Raw genomic sequence first — 16,133 nt, forward strand, 5'->3', positions numbered from 1 at the left:
ATTTACACACACATCTTGTTACATTACATTTTGATAAACAAGCCCTAAAGGTCATGAACACTCATATAATCCTCTGACTCACCAGTGTTTAGGGTCTGGGGAAGTTTTTGGACAGTGGACTAAGAGTGAGTGAAGTGTAACTTAAACTTGATTGTACTTTGTTTACTCTGCTATACACTATAGTTGTCAATTAAAATATATCATCAGGTATTATATATAATTTCTGTTAATTATGATAATTTAATATTGAGTTTAATATGTTGTTATTGTGCCAATAGATTAGGTTTTAGCATTTCTTGAACTGTATCTGTTCTTTTTAAAAATAAAATCCAACAAAATGTGATCACAATATATGCCGTTATTAATTCTTTTATTTTTTACACATTTTACTTCTAACTTATTCTTTGGCCCTCAATTTACACATGACAAATTTTCCATATCCTCACTGTTCTGACCCTCCTTAAGCAGCTTTTGTAAGACAACACGTGATCCTGAGCCGGTTCAATGGCAGCAATAACACAGGGGTCATTAATCTTAATAATGGCATTCCCATCCTCACCTGTGGACCTGCTGACCCAACAGACTGGGTGAGTTAACGTACAATCCCTCATCTAAAAATAAAAGTAATGTTGTTCATCTTCAGTCGCACACAACGAGAGTGTCTAAATTGTTTGGCTTTAAAATCATTTTTAAAAAAAATTCACAATACTAGCTTGCAGCCTCTAAATATCCAACAATTCATTCGATATTTTGTGAAATGGTGTTATTCATCTTTCATGGATCATGGCAGGATAATTCACTCGTTTTTCATAAAATGTACATGTTCAGACTCTTTTTGTTATGTACATTGGAAAAAACCTAGATACAAAGTACAGTAGTTTTACGTAACAATGTCTTTTTGCGTTTTTTAAACTTTATTTCATGGATTGATGTTACATAAACAGAGATGACACCATGTCTGTTCAGGCTTGTATTGAAAGTAAACTTTATTTATGCAATGCTTGGCAGCAAAGAAGCAAATACTCTTTTTACTTTTCTAGATTTTAAAAACTTTAAAACTGATCAATTTCACACGCATAACATAACCAGAGTGTTAAAGTTGACGGTTGTTATTCCATAACCAGGTCCACAAAAATGTAACTCCTCTTTGTTTACTTTGTGCCTCACCACAAATGCTCTTTCTTTAATGGAGAACATTTTTATTTATGTTTACTGTAACTGTTATGACCAGTAATTACAATACTGTATGATTGCTAAAAGTGGTATAGTCTACATGAGACGTAGGTATACGCATTACACCAACTGAGAAAGCTTCAGGATTTCCATGTACCCACTTAAAAATGCCCAATGACACATAACAACATACTTTCCATAATAATTTTAACACAATTCGAAATGTCATCTGTGTTGTTCATCTTCACGTAGGCTAAATAAAGGTATTTCCCCTACAAATTGGTGCTTAAAAGTGTGTCAGAATACAGGAAATTAAGTCGTGGATGCTCAAAAGTTCTCTAGGGGAGGACACCCAAACCCCCCTCTATGATACGATGACATGTGGTATACATGTATATGCCCCCAAAAGGTAGATTCTGGGCTGGAGACATACAGTACAGTTACCCACTACAACACATTGGACTACAACATTGATTGCTAAACCCTTATACCAATAGCCCTTGTAATCTTATACTTTTAGCGTAGATAAGATTTTAAAATTTGTCCACTTTTCTATTTTAGCCTTAAACGGAATTGATATAATCTCTCCTGTATTCATACTCTTTATTTCATTTATCTACCTAATTTAATTTTTCCTCAGTGTCTTGTTATTCATGAATCTGTGAGACTGTACACTATCTGGTTTCACCAGCAGGCTGCACTCTAATACCAAATATGCACTGTAAGGTACTGCAACACCACTGAAGGTGTCTCAGCTTCCATCTGTACAAACTATAGCCAGTCAGACAGGAAATATTGTAATGTAGAATTTTGAAAGCATGTTAAAAACAGTATCTATATACCAACATACAGATGGTCTCAAGGCGCCCTGATGCAGTAACAAACTGCTTTCCTGTCTGAAAGCACTTTTAACTAGATACAGTGACAAACGACAGGTAAAACCCTTGCGCCAAAATGCAAAATTCCAGAGCCAAGGATCATTTTTTCAGAATAGGGAAAGTGGTGAACACTTCCTTCACTGTTGCTGTGCAGGAATGTGACTGTTCTTAATCTTAATCTTTGGCATTTGTGCGGGGCCAAAGCTGATTGAGTGACCTGCTGCCTGGCTGCCTGAACCCTCCACCATACACTGGACTAATACAGCATTCCCTGAAAGGTTTACACTGAGACACACTGTTAGTACTGACACACTATGTTCCATTTTTAAGGATCTTCATCCAAGCACTTCAGCAAATATAAAGAAAAAGTGGGGTTGGTTTTAGATTAAAGTGGCCTATTGCAATATGTATTTTATAAGGAGATAATTACATACATTCTTTTTGAAACTTTCAAAATAAAAATAAAACTTGAAATGACTTGGCCTGATTTTGTATACAGCTCTTTTAAAATCCCTGTTTAAAGCAAAAAGCATCTACTATTTTTGCCTGTGGGAAAAATAAATAAATCCAAAGGGCCCGGTTTGAAGTTACCAATCTGTCTCCCTTTTCCATCTCCCCCCTCTTGTTGCTGTCCCCCTCCTGGACTGGCCATGTGTGTGGAATAGAAATGTGTGAGGCCCTTTGTCCCGCTGCTTCCAAGGAATGGCTCTGACCTCATACAGGAGAATAGGAGATTGGGGAGAGCAGGTTTTCCTCCTCTCACTAGGAGGAGAGACAAATTTCTGTTTACAGAGGAGCAGAAGAAGATGCCCTGAAGATGCACTAGGTATTCTGATAAACATCCGCATTCGTTGATTTGCAACAGTGATTTTGCAATCGATTTCTCTACATATAACATAATTTGAATTCCTCTGATAAGACCAGGGCTCACTTGCCAAGATTTGCTCTGACTTTGAAGGCAGGCTGCGCTTCTGAGTAATACCTATGCTAAACATGAGGGGGGATTACTGGAGTTATGAGGTGAAACACATACTGGTTAATTGAGTCCTCCATATTAACTCTCTCCCCCCTCCCCCAGCCTGCCCTCTCAAGTTTTCAAGAGGACAAATGAGTTGATATCGGAAACCATTTTCCTCTCTGTTATGATTTCAACCTGCACCAGCTCCTGAAGTTGACTGAGCGGAGAGGATTGCGAGGAGAAGACGCTGGTGGACCTAACAAAGGTACCGGTACAGCTGCTTTTTCCTCACTCACTTTACTAATTCAGACAGTAGAGAATAAAGTGACAGGATTGGCTAGGCACCAGAACTCTGCACTACAATACCATAAACCTCATAAGTTGAAACTGATTGTTAAAATGTATCTCTTTGCATAACAATGGTACTTTTATGTGCTCACACTGTAGGAAATTACTGAGAATCTGAGCTCCTTTAAACTGTCCAATAATGTGAGAGACATTATTATGCAGATTACTGATGTAGTGTTGACTGAAAAACTATGAAAAAGTGTTATGTCTATGTGCAGACGAGCATTGCTGTAAGGAAACAAGTGACGATTTTTGTAGATACTAATTAATAGGACGTGTGGCCTACTATAAACACAGACATCAACATATACAAAATGTATGCATGGGATATATGAAATGAGTAGTTAAACCGAGTTTAAAGAAATAGTTTGAGATTTTGGAAAGTATTTTTATTTATGTTTGAAAGCTGGATGAGACTCATTTTTAGATGAAACTGTAGCTAAGACAAACAACTAGCTAGCTTAGTTTAGCATGAAGTAACACTAAATAAATGAGAAGTATCACCTTGGCCTTTCAATGTGATGGTATAGGCACATTCTGTCAGCCTTGAAATTAAAGAACTTTAATTGCTGCTTCACAACTAAATGAGTTACTGCAGCTGCAGTGAAGAGATGAAATCATGTACAACAATAAGCAATTTCAAGAGATTATTTAAAATGAATATATTAAAGGGATACAAAAAAGATTTAAAGTGAAAGTATTGTATAATGACTGTTTGGTTTCTTGTCATTTATATACTTATATGTCTACATACTAATATATCTGTATACTGACATGTTTACGTACTGATATATCTATATACTAATATATCTACATACTAATATATCAATGTACTAATGTATCTATATACTGATATGTTTATACACTGACATATCTAAATACTAACATATCTGTATACTAATATATTTATATACTAAGTCTAGTATGGGTGTGTTCTTACTTAATCTGATATAGATATGTGGTAAAGAAAGAAGAAACCAAACCAATGTAAATGTGTGTATGTATGTATGCATCTGTGTCTATGATGTGTAAATAAGTGAAGCAGTGTAGTGAAGATTTAGTATTTACTAAAGGATAAAAGTAGAGAAAGGGGGTCCGACCTGAGAAGTTCTTTGTCAACTTCTTCATACTCCTTTTTTAACATGGTTTATTTTTTTGTGGGAATGACTTTCAATTTTGGAAGATTGTGCTGAGAAGTACATGGCGTAATTTATCTGTCATTTTGATTATCATATATGTATGCATGAATGTATGTATATAAGTATTTTTTTTAATGTTTTTTTTCTTTACGTGTTCAAATTAACTAAACTAAACTAACCAGGCTAGCTGTTTAACCCTGTTACCAGTCTTTATGCTAAGCTGGGCTAACAGACTCACTGACTCCAGCTACATATTTACCATACAAACATGTGAGTGGTGTGGATATTCTCCTCTAACTATCAGCAAGAAAGGAAATTAGATTATATACCAAAATGTTAAACTCTACCTTAAAGTCGGTCTACCCTTCATTTCACTGCTGGAAATAATACTAAGCTGTTAAAATGTTGTGATTTAAATCATAGTATTAAAGAGTGAATTGTGTCAAAACCCATTTTCCTTTTCATTAGCCTGACCTCATTGTCCATGTATTCGTTGGGTGTAGGATGGAGGAAGCAACCGCCAAAGACGGAGACCTGATGACCAGCCACCAGGCTCTGTGTGTCACTGATCAGGGGACCAGGAAACGCTCTGGCATTTCCACTCTAAAAGTAAAAAACTAAAAGCTTTCTATAATCAACACTCCTTTGCTGGTTACTCGTAATTCTTTTCTTCTTCCTGGCCTAAAGTTCATTCTGTTGATACAATCAGAGTATAAAAAATCAATTAAAAGCCTCAAAAGCAACTTGACGGTTCAGTTGTTGCCCCCAACACTGCCCCCTCACAGCAAGCAGTCAAACTTTAATAAGCGTGTATAATGCTTAAAATGTCAAACGCACATCAATTGAAAATTTTCAGAGATTTGCTTTCTCCCCAAAAATAGGTTAAATCAAGCCAAGAGCTGATCATGATGTTGTTTTCGAAAATCTTTGCAGACCAAATTTCTACTCTAGACTAGCATATTAACTTTTGTCAAACACTTCAGTATCAGGCCGGAGCTCGAACTTGCCTGATTGCAGCACTACATCACCATGTGCAAAGTCGATGGAGCATTTCTCCCAGAAACACATCTGTACACTAATTTCACCCAATACTTTTTCCTCATGGGTCCGGAGCTCAGTCTGTTGATATTGGATTTCAGAATCATCACCAGATAAACCCTAACAGTAAAATGTATATATATGGTGTATACATGTTTATTTATGCACATACACAGTTTATGAGCCCTAATTAAGGATTTTCAAGAGAATTCACAGTGGTCCAGACCTGAGAGATTGAGTCCAATCAAGTTAAAGCTGAAAATGAAAAACTCTGTAGCAATACCGCGTAAAAGGTAAAATACTGTGCATTGCAGAACATGCAGGAGAATTGCAACAATCCCAGATGGGAATTCATTTAGTAATAAAGGGACTCCAAGGTGCATACACACACACACACAGACAGACCAAATCCAAAGGCTGTGAAGGCTGCAAAGGAGGAGGCAGAAACCACAGGCCTATAGCATTAAATGGTGGAAATTTTTAGAAAATGACAAAAAAAACTTTTCACACACTTGGATGCAACGTTATAAATAAATACTTATACTACCTATTTTGATGACTTATGTCCCCCACCCCCTTATGTTTCCTAGTTATTTATTGTGGCGCTGTCCTTCGCCTGCTTCTCCAAGGCTCTGGCAGGAACCTACATGAAGAGCTCCATCACCCAGATTGAGAGACGTTTCGACCTTTCCAGCATGCACATCGGACTCATAGATGGCAGTTTTGAGATGGGTACCATGGATCTGTCAATTTAACCTTAATCTTTTGTGTATCTGATCAGCTTTGTTCCTGCCATGTTTTCTGTGTGACTCTGTAGCTGACAATTCTCCAAATATATCGGGTTCTTTTCTGCTCTCTGGGTTTCTCTTCCTTGGAGGTAGGCAACTTGTTGTTTCTTGCTGTGGTCAGCCATTTTGGGGCCAAGCTACATCGTCCCAGGTTCATTGCTGTGGGCTGTTTTGTCATGGCTGTGGGGTCCTTTCTCACCGGCCTGACGCACTTCTTCATGGGACGGTAAACATCAACAAATGCCCAATTTTTTGAAACGTTTGAAAACAAAAATGGTTACAAATGATAAACAAGGATCTTAAATGTCTCATTGTGGTTTTCACAGCTACAAGTACAACACAATCATAGAGGTTTTCCAGAATGACAGTGTGAACATCGCCGCCTGTGCGGATCCACTTAAGACAGAAGTACTTGAAATTCAGATAGAGCCTTCTGTGGAAGACAACAAAGGTAAGACAGTGGGCTACACGCAGGGTTCAAATAGGTGCCATCAGAATCATTTCCACTGACACATGACTGTTGACCTAAATCTGCAATAAGCAAAAGTTTAATGCAAGGTAGTTTACACTTATCTCCAAACCACATATGTAGGTTGTTCATTCCTACCCTTGTATTAGAGTCTAATACGACCAATAGGAGCATTTCATAAATAAGTGTCCCAAGCAATGACAGGAAATAGGACCCACAGTAGTGTTTTTTTGTCCTCATAGAGAACGTAATGCAGGATGCAGAACGTAACGTAGTTTATTCAATAAAGTTTGAAAAACTTGCAATTTCCTTTTTATTTTAAAACATGACACAAATCCCAGCCTTTAGAGTAAACTTCCTATGTTTCTTTGACCTATCCACTACTCCCAACTTACTTTGTCACCTTACTTCCTGCTTTGCTCCCGACATAATTACTATGGCCATTAAAGGGCCAAGCCACTACAAAAGTAGACACTGTATACGTCCTATTTGCTGCTTGAACAGACGACTGATGATGACGTTTTTCAGAGGACGACAGTCTCCTCATTTTACACATTAAAAAGTCAAAGTGCAAATTGGAAACTGAAATGCTGCTAGCGTTGCTATATATTCTTAGTGTTGTTACATCATACTTACAAATACTTACTTACAATACTTACATAGTCACATACAGTGATGCGCATAAGTTTATGAATCCATGCTAAAGTTCACTGAAAAGAGGATTGAGAAAACCATCTTTTGGAAATTTAGCTTAAGACCTTCATTCAAAAAATTAAGAAAAATCCAACCTTCAAGGACACCAGTTTTCTTTGTGAATGAATAATGTATTGTAAATCAATATTTGTTCTTAAGGATACTAACCCCTATGTTAAATTCCCATTGAGGCAAGCACATTTTTATTTTCAAAGGCTAGTTATTTCATGGATCCAAGATACCATGCATCCTGATAAAGTTCACTTGGTCTTTGGAATTAAAATAACCCCATATCATCACACACCTTTCACCATACATAGAGATAGGCATGGTGTTATTTCAGTTAGCCTATTAGCTGGTTTGATTTGTATTGAGAGATGATCTTATGGAAAGTTCCCCATGCCTATCTCTAGGAATGGTGAAGGGTATGTGATGATGGGTGACTATTTTAATTCCAAAGGCCAAGGAAACTTTATCAGGATGCATAGTATCCTCAGTCCATGAAATAACTGGCCTTTAAAAATAAATATCTACCTGCTTCTGTGGGAATTTAACATAAAGATATGTATACGTATGCCCCTGTACTTCCAGTCCTTAAAGGTTAGATTTTCTCCTATTTTTTCAATTAAGGCATTTCCAATCAATTTCCAAAATATTTTTTTTTTTCCTCTTTTTTTTCAACTTTAACATGGGTTCATAAACCTATGAGCAACACTGTATCTGCACTTGTATTTTGAACTGAAGAAGAATGCATTACCCAAGAATTGCAAATTCAACAATAAAACAGGCACAGTACTGGTCACATAGGTGGAAAAGTCAGCTGTCAAGCTGGTTAGTACTTTCTACTTGTGGAGTTTAAACAAATCAATCAGGACAAACTAATACTAGGTAGATCCCTTTTCCGTCTGCTCATTAACAACAACATGAACAATAAACGTTGCCAATAGCATATACAGAGAGACCGCTTTAACATGAAACCAGGTTCAGTAACCTTAACAACTCACTAACTCTCTTTCAACCATCCCAGGGATGCACTGATCCTGGAGTGAGCTTCATAGCCAATTCACATTAGTGCAGTATTGCAGTATTGCAGTATTCACATTACAACAATTATGACTGTACCATTGATCAGTTTGTGTGTGGAAGGCAGATTAAGTACAACAACAGCTGAAAGTTGAAAAAAAACAAGACAGAACAATATATAGTACGTGGGACCATCGGGTCAAATAGCATCACTGAGAAAGCAGAAATGTGTCAACAAACTGTTTATGTATTCTTCAAATTTAAGATGCTACTTCAGTCTTTCTATTGTTGCGCCATATTCAATTTTTCTTCTCTCAAAAACATGTCATATACCCACGGAATGCAATGTATGTATCCTGTTCAGCCATTCTGATGTGATGTGTTTATAAAGAAACAGAATATGGAAGTCACATGCAGTACATGAGCAAGCATGTAAGCTTTTAAATCAGGACCACATTGTGGTTTGATGTGGTTTGTGGTTCATTTTCTCAATAACTTGTGAATGGGACATGAATTTTAACACACATGCATCAAAGTCTTCTTTTAGGAACAAATTTACGATAAGAATCTCTGACTGTGAATGGTGCAGACAATAAAAACATGTAGACACATGCACTGTGTTGTGATTTGAGCTAATACTGCAATTTTCTGCATTTATGTTTAGGAATTGCACTGACATTTGGTGATTTTTAAGAAGATTCTTTGAAATACATCAGAGATGTTATAAAGCAGTGTCTGTGACAATTAGAGCTTTGTAAAAAATCAAAGTCACGTGTTTCTATTGTGTGTTTGTGTCTTTATGGAGCCTGTGTGAGAGAGTCTGGTTCCAACATGTGGATCTATGTGTTCCTGGGGAACGCTCTGCGGGGTATCGGAGAAACCCCGGTCACACCTCTGGGCATCTCTTACATCGATGACTTTTCTAAAGCTGAAAACTCACCCTTCTACATAGGTAAGGTATTTTAGCTCATTTAAGGTTTCCAAGGGGATTTTTAAAGGATTTTAAATGACTGAAATTGGGTTAACCTGCAGACACGTTTCTTAAAAAATACACATATATTGAAAGTATTTTCTAGTCATGTGTGTCCTTTACATTCTAGATATATTCCCAATGGAGTTCTAATAAAATTCCTCTTTTCACCTCCTCTCTTCCAAATCACAGTATACAAAAGGTTATCTGTGTTGTTATTTGCAGCTTGTCTCCAGACCATCACTCTCCTGGGCCCCATGTTTGGTTTCCTCCTGGGCTCCTACTGTGCTAAACTATATGTTGACATTGGATATGTTGATGTTGGTAAGTGTAATGTGCACACAAACCAAGCTGATACTTGTGGGCTAACCTGACAGACACACCTTTCATCTATCCGTTTAATTACCCCCAGGGTGTTTGTTTTAAAAGCAGTGTGTATGATCAGTAATTGTTAGTTGCTAAAAGCTAACGTTGGCTCAATAAGCTAGCCAGCTACAGCTGATAAAATCAGCCGTGTCTGGATGGTAACCCAGGATTTGCAATACTCCTGGACATTGGGCTGTGAGTCTCTCAAGATGTATTTGCAAATCAAGAGTTTCCATCTAGACACAACTGTTAAAATCTGCACTTGACAGTCTTCATTTCAAATGATAAAACTGACAGTCGCCAGGTAGAACTGAGAAGGTATGTGTATGTATATGGTCCCTTCACACAAAGGAAGTGACAGACTAAAATTGCAAATGAAAGGGATAAATTAAACACACAACAGGCTTCCTGTTCCCGCTGTGCACTCACTCAAATGCTCTTTCCTGTCATCCAGAAAGTGTGACCATCACTCCTAAAGATGCCCGCTGGGTGGGTGCCTGGTGGATGGGCTTCATGGTGTCTTCCGCCCTCCTCCTCATCTCTGGCATTCCCTTCTGGTTCCTGCCTCACTCACTGCTAAAGCAAGAGGGAGACGACAGCAAGCCAAGTCCCACCCTTGGGACCCTAGATGGGACAGAGGATGCCACCAACAACACTCACAACCTCAAGCTGACTGACATCGCCAAAGGTTGAGTACAATCCTCTTGTTCTTCCTATAACAGAACCCTGATGATACATTATTTCATTTCCAGATCAAATTTACTAGTATAGATTTGGTGTTGTAATAGATTACAGCATGAGTGCAGGTTTACGGTCATTGCTTGATTTTCCCTGGATGTGCTCCCACAGGGTTTTTTCCTTCACTGAAGCGGCTGTTGGGAACTCCTGCCTACTTTCTGCTCCTCTGTGGGAGCATCCTGAAGTTCAACTCTTTCATTGGCTTGTTTACTTTCAAAGCCAAGTACATGGAGCAACAGTTTGGACAGTCTGCATCCAGAGCCAACTTCCTCATAGGTGAAAAATAGATAAATAAATAAACGTATTTGCCCTATTGCCCGTATGTGTTGTTCTGATGAGTTGGTTGTGGAATTCAAGCTTTCCATTAGAATGTTTTTGGATTTTTTTATAACAAGACCTCAACACTTTTGGGAAATATGTTTAGTGGCATTTAATGCTGAGAGTCTATAGACTGTATGAAAACACTCTCTATGTTAAATATTGAGCTAGACCTAGAAAACAGGAGACAGGGAAACATTTAGCCTGTCTTTTTAACATTTTAACATGTTCATTTTTTAGATATACTGTTTAAATTTTTGAGCTCGAGAGGTGCTGATAGGCAGATTTGTCTGAGACAGACTAGCTTTTTCCAATCCTTACAAATACTAATCTAATCTAACAGTCTCCTGCCTGTAGCTTCATATTTAGCACACAGACAGGAGAAGTAAAGAAGGCCAATGTGTGTAATTTTGTGAAAAGAAAAAGTGAACACTTCTCACTTGGGGGCTACAACTCAGGAATTCACCCAAGGCGAAATGTTTGCATTTAAACAGATAAAGCAATGTGTACACTCTCTGTAATAATCTAATCTAATCTAATCTATGATTAGTATTCTATGATTAGGCAGATTGCATCCCTGAGATGAAGTAGCTACAAAAGGCAGAACTTCAGTTGGCAGAGCCTGGTGTCTCCTGGTACACTGAGCACTTCTGCTTAAAGCTTAAACACTCAATGAAAAATATGATAAGGTCTCTGATAATGTAAGACTTCCTACTACAAGATGGGTCTCCCAGTGTCTAGACCCCCTCTATGTTTTTCCTCTAGGTATGTTGAACCTGCCGGCAGTGGCTGTGGGTATCTTCCTGGGAGGCCTGCTGATGAAGAGGTATAAACTGAGTTTGGTGTCAGGAGCTCAGCTCTCTTTCGCCACATCCTTCATGGCATACCTCCTCATGCTGCTGCAGTTTGGCACCACGTGTGATAACATTCCCATGGCTGGCCTCACCATCTCATACAACGGGTCAGTGTTGAGACATGAGGGGTGTATGAAGATGACCACAGCTTTAACAAACCAAAATAATGTACCAAATGAAGTCCTTTTCACAGCTAGTATGAAATATAAACCGATTGTGCCCTGCAGGACGCAGAGTATATCATCCGACAGGGACATGCTCTTCTCGGAGTGTAACAGAGACTGCTCGTGTTCAGCAGACGAGTGGGACCCCGTGTGCTCGGACAGCGGCATCACCTACATCTCTCCATGTTTGGCTGGCTGCCTCGGCTCCAGTGGATACGGCAAGAACACAGTAAGGGCTGCACTCAGGGATGCAAACATACAGTGTTCATCTAGACATGACACTAGATAAGTATAGAAATTGATTATTGTTATTGTGTGAAAATGTTGATAACAGTGATGATGATGATGAATTTCATTATGATAATTATAGTTATCATCATCATTTAGGATATTTTTCACCTTGTGCTGTATATAAGTATTGACCCTTATGGGTATGTCTAGGCGTGTATGTGGGTAAGTGCATTCATGCACATGCAAAAATGCATGTATATAAAAGGTTTTCTGGGTAAGTGTATATGTTCTTTAGTTTTTATTATTATTTATTTTATCTTTATTGTCTCATTGATTTTTTTCCTTAACAATGTGTTTGTTACTCTTAAAAATGTGTGAAGGGGAAGTTTAAGCTGATAAGCTGAAGTTTCTGACCATACCCTTCGGTTACAACCAATACATTTTTTGTTAATTCATTCATGCATATACTGTAAACTGACTAAGAATAAGTTTATCAGCCGTACCATGCAGCCCACAATCCTTATTCCAAAGAAACACTCCTCAGCAGTGCGTACCCAGCCCCCAACATTTCACTGACGGGAAGAATTTATTTATGACAACTCCAAAGAATTATAAATAAAGCTACTCGCACAGCACTCCAATTTAGAAGTTTATTACCACACAATGGACGTTTTGGGCAGCGCTCTTCTTCGGTGTGTGCACAGGCAATCATAAACTCCAAAGAATTACAATATTAATAACTTCACTTTCTCATCAACTCTCTCTGTCAAGTATTTACTTTATCAAAGCATAAATTCATGTTATTTTCTCTGGAATTACTACCAATATCAGAGTCAAAGCCCTTTGAATTTAACTGCATTACTTATTTTTCAATATTGCATCACATTTGTTGTTTTAAGGTCCCACATTTTTAACCTAACGATTGATTATTGATAAGGTTACGGTAAGATACGTGTAGTCTCCTATGCCCCACCACTAAACTCAACCACTTCCCACATTTTTCTCCAACCTGTTTATCCACTCATTCCCCTGCTATTTTAATGTCTTTGTTTGCCAACTAATTTACATCTTTTTTCTCTCTCTTTACCAGGTTTTCCACAACTGTAGCTGTGTGTCCACCTCTTTCCCAGCAGGCAGCAGTACATCGGTGAGGCTGGGGCAGTGTCCCCATGCCAAGGACTGCAGCCGCAGTTTCACCTCCTACATGGCTGTGTCTGTTCTAAGCTCCTTCATCAACGCTCTGGGAGCCACACCTGGCTACATGGTCATCATACGGTCTGTCTAGCCATTCCTGGCAATAATGAGAAGTGGGAATAATAGCACTTTTGTAGATCCTTGTTATGATTGAACCTACATGAGTACAATACATATGAGTGACATCATAAACATCATTGTTCTGATGCTGCAGCTTCAAATTTAGCATTCAGATGTGAGAGTTGTATCTATCATCTTATCTTACTCTAGACAAGAAAGCAAATAAGCATATGCACCCAACATGTCTTTTAACTATGCCTTTAATGACACTGATTGGCTTATCATCTTTCTACAAAAGGATTTATACAAATGACTCTGTGTTTTTTTGTAATTACAGATGCATCTCACCAGAGCTCAAATCCCTTGCACTGGGTATCCAGGCCCTAGCAACTAGGACTCTTGGTAAGCTTCATTGCTTTCAATTACAATTGTGAAATACAATGTTAGCACAGTTTCTGAAGTGGAAAACTAAATATGTATAATTCATTGCAATATGTGACAGTGCATATTTGGGCAATGCTTTCTCTTTAGGTGGACTTCCTGCACCCGTGTATTTTGGAGCCCTGATTGATTCAACTTGCCTGAAGTGGTCAGTCAAAAAGTGCGGAGGCAGGGGGACATGTCGCATTTATGACTCTGACATGTACAGGTACGCTATGGGCCACAAATGTGCAAATATAAAGTGACTTTCTCTACAATAACAGTACAGATATCTGTCCCTTTATTGCCTTCTGTGCATCTTTTGTCTCTATATTTTCAGGATCATCTTCCTGGGTCTGATCACATGTCTCAGTGGTTCCTCATATGTCTTCATCATTGCCGTCATCGTCCTCCTCAGACGACAGTTTCGGAAACCAGAGCGAAAACCAGAGACGCAAAATAAAAAGGCTTCAAAGTCAATTGAACTTCAAGCCCCATCAAACCCCACTCAGGTCCAGTCAGGCGCTCCTAAAACCCCCAAACTGCCTCATGCTCCCAAAGTTTGGGTAAGGATGGCAACAAATCTGGAAGAGGGAGGGGAAGTCCACGGAACCGAGCAGCTCCACCAAGATGTCAGACCTAGTTCCTCAGATAACACCCAGGAGAGACAACAGCTTAAATCCTTAACAGAGACCACTGTTGAGTTGACCCCTCTTTCAAGTGAGGACGTACAGTTGGAGATGGATGGGCTGATGTCAGAGGAGGAGGTGAAAGAGGGAAAAGACGAGGTTTGCCAGGGGACGAATGCACGGTTGGAAAAAGAGGACTGTCTCACAGATAACAAGGATGTAGAGAATGTAACAACGCACAGTAAAGGAACTAATGGCCCGCAACACTAAAGTGTTCCCCATTGTGTACTAAAACAAGGCCAACTGGGACCGTGAATGTTACTGAGTTTGGCTAAAAGTCACATTTACTTTGCTTTTTTATCTGGACTGTACCAAGCTCTATGCTAACAGTAATTTTCCTCTTTTTATCACAGTATAGAGATGTTTTATTACCCTTGGTCCTGAAAATGAAACGGGCTACCAGTGATCCTCTTTTCACAGCTGAAACATAGTACAGTCCTACTTTGATGCACATGATTACACAGCAGCCCTGCAAGGCCCAAGACATTATAGTCTTGGTCGAAATAAATGTTTTTCTTTTTATGTCATTAAATTAATCCTTGAATGCTTGATATTATTGTCACACTAAATTTTGCAGATCAGATGTATGCACAGCAGCACACATCAAACCAATGCTAACATACTATGATGCTCTGGACACAAATAACATGAAATTTAGGTTCCTCGCAGGTAGTATGCACTAAAAGTGCAAATTGATTTTTGAACATCCGGTATGGCATTGTTAATTAATCCTGCATTAATCGATGTTTTGGGTCACTTGTGGGCAGCACAACAAAGTGTAAATGCATACAACCCTGGCATATTATATAACTTATAACTTATAACGTTGAACTCATTTGGAGTTGTGTATAGAACTTCTTTTTTGCTTTTTTAAGGGAAATTGTGCTGATGAGAGCTGTGAGAGTGAACCAAAACATTAAAGTTGCATGCCGTAAAAACAAAATAATTGGTTGAAAGATACTATAAAGCTCTCTAAAGTGGATAGCATCTACAGAGTTAGGTGATAAATCTCTGTAGTGTTTGGCAGCACAAGCTACGTATGCCTTTTTCCACATTGCTGTTGCACTTGTCTTTTGACCCATTGTTGATATAAAAACATTGATTAGGAGGTTCAAGTGTGGATAAAAGTTAGGTTTGTTTGTCTGGACACAGGCACAGGTCTCATGTCTTACATTAGTTGAATATATAGCAGTAAATGTATGTCCAAAATTGAAGATCACTTTGAGTTCTCTCTCTTTGAATGCCTTCTTTCAACCACTGCTGTTGTGTACACCACCACTAGTGGAATCACAGAACTACTACAATTTATCATTCACAAATGGCTAATACAAACTGAATGTATAAGCTTCATTATGTTCAAAAATATGGCATAAGCACATTCATTTAGAGAAGATGTCAGTGCAATATTTAGGCAGGAAGAAAAAAATTAACAAGAACAAAGCACTACCATTCCTGACCAAAGAGTCATTCATTAAAAAACTGTTCCCAGCACAGGTGGGTGGCTGATGTTAACTGTCTGTTTCTGTGGCTGCATCAGCCGCCAGAGAGACACACACACACACACACACACACACACACACACACACACACACACACACACACACACACACACAAACACACAC

General features: G+C 38.5%; 1 protein-coding gene across 1 annotated transcript; it reads left to right on the forward strand.

Annotated features, from left to right (window-relative positions):
* Positions 1 to 4,990: 4,990 nt before the first annotated feature.
* Positions 4,991 to 14,952, forward strand: LOC117938918 (solute carrier organic anion transporter family member 1C1-like). The gene is made up of 14 exons (XM_034863894.1): positions 4,991 to 5,105; positions 6,125 to 6,266; positions 6,416 to 6,548; positions 6,649 to 6,773; positions 9,313 to 9,459; positions 9,703 to 9,801; positions 10,298 to 10,531; positions 10,693 to 10,857; positions 11,665 to 11,860; positions 11,981 to 12,146; positions 13,239 to 13,423; positions 13,740 to 13,804; positions 13,934 to 14,051; positions 14,163 to 14,952. Exons 1-14 carry the CDS (start codon positions 5,001 to 5,003, stop codon positions 14,719 to 14,721), a joined length of 2,439 nt encoding a protein of 812 aa, XP_034719785.1. The 5' UTR covers positions 4,991 to 5,000; the 3' UTR covers positions 14,722 to 14,952.
* Positions 14,953 to 16,133: the final 1,181 nt, after the last annotated feature.

This window comes from Etheostoma cragini, chromosome 23 (assembly GCF_013103735.1).
Source record: "Etheostoma cragini isolate CJK2018 chromosome 23, CSU_Ecrag_1.0, whole genome shotgun sequence".
NCBI lineage: Eukaryota > Metazoa > Chordata > Actinopteri > Perciformes > Percidae > Etheostoma > Etheostoma cragini.

Bases quoted from the DNA above. Each gene is read 5' to 3' on its own strand.
- LOC117938918 (XM_034863894.1), top strand. From the start codon at position 5,001: ATGGAGGAAGCAACCGCCAAAGACGGAGACCTGATGACCAGCCACCAG. The intron at 6,267-6,415 runs GTACCATGGATC...CCTTGGAGGTAG, and splicing joins AGATGGCAGTTTTGAGATGG to GCAACTTGTTGTTTCTTGCT. The intron at 9,460-9,702 runs GTAAGGTATTTT...TGTTATTTGCAG, and splicing joins AAACTCACCCTTCTACATAG to CTTGTCTCCAGACCATCACT.